The sequence below is a fragment of the Coptis chinensis genome, chromosome 5 (genome assembly GCF_015680905.1).
Source record: "Coptis chinensis isolate HL-2020 chromosome 5, ASM1568090v1, whole genome shotgun sequence".
NCBI classification, from domain to species: Eukaryota; Viridiplantae; Streptophyta; class Magnoliopsida; order Ranunculales; family Ranunculaceae; genus Coptis; species Coptis chinensis.
Window position 1 is genome coordinate 60,092,378 of NC_141460.1, and position 7,853 is coordinate 60,100,230.

The following is a 7,853-nucleotide window of genomic DNA, read 5'->3' on the forward strand; positions in this document are numbered from 1 at the left end:
AAAGACCCGTTTTAAAACAAATTTTTTTACAAAACCCGTTTTCAAAAATTTGTTTGGGGTGGGGTGTTTGGTTTTTCCATTCTTGATCACTTAAATTCCTATTCTTACCCCACCTCGCTCCCTTGAAGAGTAGCTAGATTTCTACTTGTTTGTTGTTTTGATGTTGTCTTTTATTATTTTTAGTAGATAGGATGTTACGTTGTTAAATTCCGTAGTTAATTTTGACTTTTGTAGTGAAATGTTGTTTGAATGACAATATGAATATAATGTCGCTATTTTCATTGTGCGGATTAGTTAATGTTGATCCCACCTTCCCAAACTGTTTGGGGTGGTGTTATCTATTCCAAAGATGATTTTATATAAACTTCATTCATTCTACACTCACAACCTACACTACACCTAACTTCCATCACTCACCTTTCACTCCCACGTTTTCGCCTCAATTTTCAATTTTCAAGAACTCCGAAAGACTTCTTTTCTAAAGGAAGAAGTCAAGGCTCAGATATTTTTGTTCTGAATTTTTGCTCGAAGGCCACGCTTCAAGCCTGAGCCGATCTCGCCCTCATCTATGGACCTAGAGGCCGCCAGCATACCATGTTGAGCGACCAGCTTAAAACACCGGAATTTAAAATTTCAAGAGCGACTCGGCGCTTTATATGGAGCGCCGCCGCCTCTGACTTCCGTGGACCAGAAAAATTCCAGTTTTTCTACGGGTAGTTTCAGATCATTCATAGCTATTCCAGAGCGTAATTTTGAGATGACATCTCCTATAATAATACCGAACAGTCTTTCAAAGATTTGTTCCAAAGCACTACTTATGATGCTTTGGTTTCATGAGGTGATCACACACGTAGGCTAGGAACCGCTTATGGGTCTTGCTAGAAATTGTTCTTGGACTTGCCATGCCCGCTGAAATACAAGACCCATGATGCTATTGGGTAGATAATATGCATGTCCGGGAGTGGAGGTAAGTTTTAGTTTCTGTTAGTGTCTGCTTATGTCCCAAGCAATTTAATTCTGTTAACCCCATAATGGGTGGAACTCTTATAGAGTTGCGTCAATTTTTATTTCCTATATTAGTACGTTCTAACCTTGTTTTGCAGATGTTTCTGAATTTCACGCGTTTCCATGGTATTTTTCTACCCTCTTTATTTAAATGCTTTGAGGACAAAGCATGCTTTTTGTTGGGGGCATAGAAACACGTGTAATTAAGACATCTGCTAGGATATAAATATATAATATGCATTTGTTTTCTAGTTAAAAATTTCAAAAATTTAAAAATATAAATAAATAAGTTATGCTATACACTTAGGAATATTGGTATTGTTCTTTCTCCATGCTTTTAACAATCTAGAAGTCTCACATATTTTGCATCGTAATAATTGTTAGAAACTTAGGTTAATACGTAGGTAATAATCTTTGCATCTATCTATAAATATATTACATGAGTATCTATGATTGTTAGCAAGAAGTTTCTCAAAATCTAGGCTAGAGTACTTATTCTACAAATCCCCGTGGAGAATATAGCCTAAAGCCTTATATGAGCTTTAAACATTTGAGAAATGACACAAGGGGAGAAGTAAAATCGGATAGAGAAATCACACGCCCACTTGCTTGATCACTAAACCATATCCTAAGTGAGAATTTAGGCCGCTCTTTGGATCGATATAGCCAGTAAATTCAAACCTATGAATTATTTTCCGCTAGTCGCCACTCGAGCCTCTTCTTTAGCCTTCCATACACCACAATTCCTTTACCCTGTTACAAAACAAAAAACAAAAAAAAAAAAAAAAAAAAAGAGAATAAATCAACCTACCCAATTTAGAATAAGTCCGAGAATAGAATGAGTGAAGAAAGAAGAAGAGAAAACCCGTGGTAAACAAAAAAATTGTTAGTTGCTTTAAAAATAAAGAAAAGAAGTTTCCATCCAAAGAAAAGAAAAATAGAAATAAAATAAAAACCAAAAAAAATAGAATAAAAAGGAGTCAAAAAGCCAAAGAAAAAAAAAAAAAAAATAATGGCTAAGGATGGAAACAAAGTGTAGAAGCAAAAAGAAAATAACAAGGTTTTCTAAGTTACATAATCTGAAGACTCTATTATCTCAGACTTGTCCTTTTGAATATCCATTTCCTTCCTTCTTAAACCATCTCCTAATCCCCCAGAACACCTAATAAAGACCTCTAGCCCAATTAGGAATAGGTTAGTGTGATAGTAAGTGGCAGATGTGTTTGATCGACCCCGCTTCCTTGTTGTCATTGAGATTGTAAGGTAAAGTGTGCCCACTCGTATTAATCGGAGTAGCTTAAACTTGAGTGGAAAAATCGAGTGTTGTTTCTTGACTATTATTGTGAGAACCTATTTAAGGACGCTTATTCCGAAGTTCTCGAAAACAAACCCGCTAAACATTTGATAGTACTACTCATTGTATATATGTTTATTGTAGATGATTGATTATTATGCATATATTAACTTAGGGTTTTGGTTGGTTATTCTTATGTAATTGCTAGAGAGATGTATAGATAGTTGAGCATGAATAAGGAAACAATAGTTTTATTTTCTTAGTCGTTGTAGTATAGATGAAGTTTGGAGTACCTTCACCTGAAAACTCTCACGAGGCTATAACTCGTCCACTAGGGAATTCCTAGTGGTTTAAGGCCTTGTTGCATATGGTCAATGCAATCGCGACTCAATAAACGAGAGTAGTTAGAACTCCATTTTTTTGGTCACTTATTCTAATTTCTCATATTTTGCTTGAGGACAAGCAAAATGTTTGTTTTTGGGGTGGTTTGATAAGAGCCCAAAACTGTAGTTTTAACCCCTTAATAATCATCTTTGTTAGACCAATTATGTGAATAATAAGTAAGAGTTAACACGACACGCGTTTTTATGCATTTCAGCTTCAAAGTCCATTATGTGCGAAATGTACCACTTTTAGCGAGAGATGAGGGACAAAAAGTGCAGAAACTCCAAAGCCGTATCTTTGGACTCAGACCTCATGGAATTGGGCATACCTTATGTCAAAACGACCGCTCGGAAAGAGCTTTGTAATGGTCCAAGCCTTGACCCAATCAGAGGAGCAGAAGTGGACGAAAAGTCTGTGGAAGTCAACTGCAGCTGAAGAGGCCTTTTGGGAGTGAAAAGATTGGGTTTTTGGGCCTGATTCTCTGGCCCAACCCATGGCTCCAAGCCCATGCACGAATTTTGGATCTGAATGTATAAGAACAAAAGCTTAGTTCATTGTTAATGGTAGATAGTTAGGTTAGAAAATAAATTAGATTAGTTAGCCTCCATTAAACCTTAATTCTAGATCTAGTTTTCATTAGATTAATTAAGTTTAATTTCATTTCAATTCTTGTTTTAGATTAAACTCTCAAATTATTGTTCTTGATTGATTAGATAATAAAAATAGTTATTTTGACAATTTCGATTTATAGATCTAAATTCCATTATTGTTTGTTATCATTTCATAGTTATTAATTAGATTTCGATTATTGTTTTAGTGAAATCGCATAAAGTTAGAATCTTTTCATTATGTTTAGTTTATATTCAATGGGAAATGTTAGTTTAATGAATCAAGGCTAAAACCTCCATTTAGAGGGGTTGATGAAGCCTTGATGAAAACTTAGTTGTTAGTGTAGAATTGTTTGTAGATTCTATTCCACTCTAGAAAGTCGTGTTTCGCCATGAGAATGGGTGGACGACTTCACATGCTAGTTAGTACTCGGTAGAAATGCCATGAACACTAGGGATTAGAACTCGAATTTCTTGCCGTAAGAACGTGAGAATCGAGATACAAGAATCTATACTAGGTTATTAAGTTGGATTCGAGGTGGATTCAATTCCCCTCTAATCCTTTATCTAGATTCAAAAACAAGCATATTCCCATAGTATTCGTAGTTAAATTCAACGTAGACTCATTTTAGTTTCATCGTAGTATAACACCCTTCATAAAGCTCTCATTGACTTAAGAGCGACTAGTTAGACTTAGAAAACAATCCGTGCTAGGGAACTAGGAGTGGAACGAACTTCGTACTCCATTTAGTGCAATTCGCATTGAGAGTAGAAGCTTTGATAATAGACACGTAAAAGTATTAAGTTTAGTTTACTTACGTTTGGATTCATCGTTCATTTCGTAGGTAAACTATTCATTTTACATTTATCAATGTGTCATCATAACTAATGTGGGTGCTTACTGTATATTTTTTGTTCTTGGTGGTTTGAATTTCTTGATGATAACGATTTGGAATTTTTGTTAAGTTATTTTTATAGTTCATAGTGTTGCTATGTAATTCTTTTCATTATCTTTTTAGACATTTTTTGAGTTGTATGCTTTGAAAAATGAATTTATAAATAACTAAATTGGAACATTGTCGTGTGAAGTTATTTATAATCCATATCATGTCTAATACGAACCAAGGGCAAAACTTTGAAAAATTGTAACAATGGGGACCAGTATAGGGGCGACCAGTAGAGGCATAACATAAGTTGCTTTTATGATCATGTGTTCCTCTTTGTTTCCTCTTTTAGCAAAATATAGTAGGTAAAGTAAGTTTATCTTCTTTCTCCCTCTTTCCTTTCCTATATTCAGTAAAATCCTCCATTGGTGAACAGTGGGAGTTCGAAAAGGAAAGGTAGTCTCTCAATTTCACTCGTCTGTTGAGTCTGTTTTCTGTGATGGCATCTCCTCCGTTTGCTTCTACCAGTATTGGACCGTCGGTGTTGGGTGAATAGGGCTCCTGGCGGTCTTTGTTGTCTGGTTGTTCTAGCATAAGTAATATTTCTTTGAGAAGATTTGAAACACATAAGGTGGATGGGATAGCGAAAATTCCAGCAAGTATATTAGAGAAAGGAGTCTCTATGTGGAGTGATTATGTGGTGGGGTTTTTTGTAGAGGAGCGATTGCCATTTCTGCTTGTTAAAGCTACATTGGCACGGCTTTGGAAGATAAAAGGCAGTTACTCTATATCCACTGATAGAGAGCTTTACTATTTCAAGTTTAACCTTGAAGAAGACAGAAAACAAGTGCTGGAGGCAGATCCAGTTTTTATAGCAGGTAGACTCTTTGTGGTTCGGCAATGGACGCGAGAAGTCGAAGCTCAAAAGTATAAGATAACCAGTCTCCCAATCTGGGTTAAACTGATGGATTTGCCAAAGGAACTGTGGACTGATGAAGGGTTTGGCTATATTGCTAGTTTGATTGGTAACCCCTTGCGAACGGATGAAGCAACCATAAAAAGAACTAGGTTGACGTTTGCGAAGATCTGTGTAGTTGTTCCAATAGACTACGACTATAAGAGCTCGATTCCAGTCAAAATGGGGGATGATATAATTGGTTTAAAACTAGAATATCCCTGGGTACCTATGTCATGCACTAGGTGTAATATGTTTGGGCATAAGTTTGCAAGTTGCCCATCTTATCGGAAACAAGTTTGGAGAGCTAAGACTGTGAACAGTATAGTTAACCCACCTGAGGAAGCTCAAGGACAAGATGATGCTACATAAGGTGGATCAAACTACGCAGAATGCGAGGAAGAGGGGCAGAGGAGACGCAAGGACATGGACTTGAAATGGTTACATTTGTTCCACCTTCTGAAGAAGGGACTGGTAGTAATGCGCAAGTGGCCCTGCAAAGTCTTATGGTTGACGCTCCTAGTAGGGACATTTTGACTCAAGTACAGAGGGGATTAGATATTGTGATACACCAAGTCTCACCAGCTGCTACCGACCAGTTCCACCAGGAAAACTTGGAAAGTCACAAGGAACAGTTTCTGAAGAAACAAAACGTTTTTCAAGTATTGGTAGATAGTGAAGAAGAGATTGAGGATGACATCTCCGAAGGAACTCCTGTAGAATTTTTCACTGACCACGAGCCGGTTAAGGAAACGGTAGTGAAAGCTAAAACGAGGGCACAGAAAAGAGCATAAAACAATGAGAAAAATAGTGAGGATGGGGGTACAGTCCAGAGTAAGCAAACTCAGGTCTCTGAGAAGAAGAAGAAAGGTAGACCAAAGGGTCTGGTAGTAAGAAACATTAATCTTAATGATTAAGATTGGTACATGGAATATCAGGGGTCTTAATGACTTAAGAAAAGCCGAAGGAAATAAATAAATTCATTTTGAAGAATAAGCTTTGTTTGTTGGGTCTTTTGGAAACGAAAGTAAAGGAGGGAAAGAGGAAAAGTATTAGTGACATATGTGCTCCGAATTGGAATTTTGAGGGTAATTATAGTAGTAATCGTATGGGTAGAATATGGATCCTTTGGAACCCAAATTTTGTGGATGTGAGTAAGCTTCAGGAAACAGCTCAGTTTGTACATTACAGGGTGACGATTCTGCTTAACTCAGCAAGTTTTTTCTCTACGATTATCTATGCAAGTAATAATAGCCAGGAGAGATTAGGGCTTTGGTAAGATTTGCGGCATCTTCACCGTAGTATAATAGGTCCATGGTGTGTGCATGGAGACTTCAATAATGTTTTGTTCTCTCATGAAAGGATAGGGGAGCCGGTCCATTCTAGAGAAACAGTTCCTTTTAGTGATTGCCTATCTGATACAGGGTTGTTTGATCTGAAAGCTTCTGGGTGTTATTATACATGGACAAATTATGGAGTAGGAGCAAATAGGAAATGGTCAAAGATTGATAGAGTTCTTATTAACATCCTCTGGTCGTCCTTGTTTGATCAGGCATCAGCTGAATTCCTTCCGCAAGGAATTTCTGATCATTCCCTATGCTAGTGTGTTTAGTTGATGCTGAAAGAGGAAGAGTTCCATTCTGATTTTGTAATTCCTGGGCTCTGCATGATAAGTTCAAAAAGGTGGTTCAGCAAGTGTGGGCAACAAAGGTGACAGGCAGTTGTCTCTATATTCTAGTCCAAAAGTTGAAGATACTTAAGTCTAAACTGAGAGGTTGGGCAAGGGTACATATGTCTGATATCCATATTAAAACCGAGGCAGCTAGGGAGGAGCTTCACAGTCTTCAAATTGAGCTGCAAAAGAACCCTATAGATTCCCAGTTATGTAATATGGAAAGAGAAGCAAGAACTATCCTGTTTAAATTAATCAAGATGGAGTTTATGGAACTCAAGGCTAAAGCTGAAAATGATTGGCTTGACTACGGCGATAAAGGAAATGCATTTTTTCATCAAGCAATAAAAGAAAGGAGGAACCGTAATTTCATGTGGTCCATAACAGATTTGAATAGAGTTAAACATTGAAGGTGTTACAGAAGTCTCAAATGCTTTCATCAGTTTCTTTCAAGAGCTTCCGGGAGTTGAGGTTCAGACGATGTATACTGATTTGTTGTTAGAGGAGATTTCAGTAAGGGGTGTTGTGAATACTGAACTAGCAGTAAAACTTTATGAAGAGGTCACAAATGCGGAGATTACACATGCATTGTTTGATATGGATGATTTTAAATCCCCAGGCCCTGACGATTATACAACATTCTTCTTCAAATATTCATGGGAAATTGTTGGTGGCGATTTTCTAAGAGCTGTTAAGGAAGTGTTCTGTCACAACAAGATTCATAAAGGTACTAATGCAACGTTTCTTTGTCTAGTTCCGAAAAGGCCTGTTGTGTCCCAAGTTTAAGAATTTCGTCCGATTGCTTGTTGTAATATCACTTACAAATGTATTGCCAAGGTTCTAAGTAACAGGATGAAGCCTTACATGGATCAGTTGATCACCATAAACCAATCAACATTCATTCCTAGAAGATGTATACAAGACAATCTGTTACTAGCTCATGAATTGCTCAGAGGGTACAACAGAAAGCATGGGCCACAAAGATGTACTATCAAAGTTGATATCTAAAAAGCTGATGACACTGTCAGCTGGGACTCACTCCGACTGGTGC

At 37.1% G+C, this 7,853-nt stretch overlaps 1 protein-coding gene across 1 annotated transcript; it reads left to right on the top strand.

The window, feature by feature from the left end:
- The first annotated feature begins 4,857 nt into the window (after positions 1-4,857).
- LOC147498183 (uncharacterized) lies at positions 4,858-5,502 on the top strand. The gene has a single exon (XM_086563165.1). It carries the CDS (start codon positions 4,858-4,860, stop codon positions 5,500-5,502), a length of 645 nt encoding a protein of 214 aa, XP_086419291.1.
- Positions 5,503-7,853: the final 2,351 nt, after the last annotated feature.

Excerpts from the sequence above, each read along its gene's own strand:
- LOC147498183 (XM_086563165.1), top strand. The coding sequence starts at position 4,858 with ATGTGGAGTGATTATGTGGTGGGGTTTTTTGTAGAGGAGCGATTGCCA.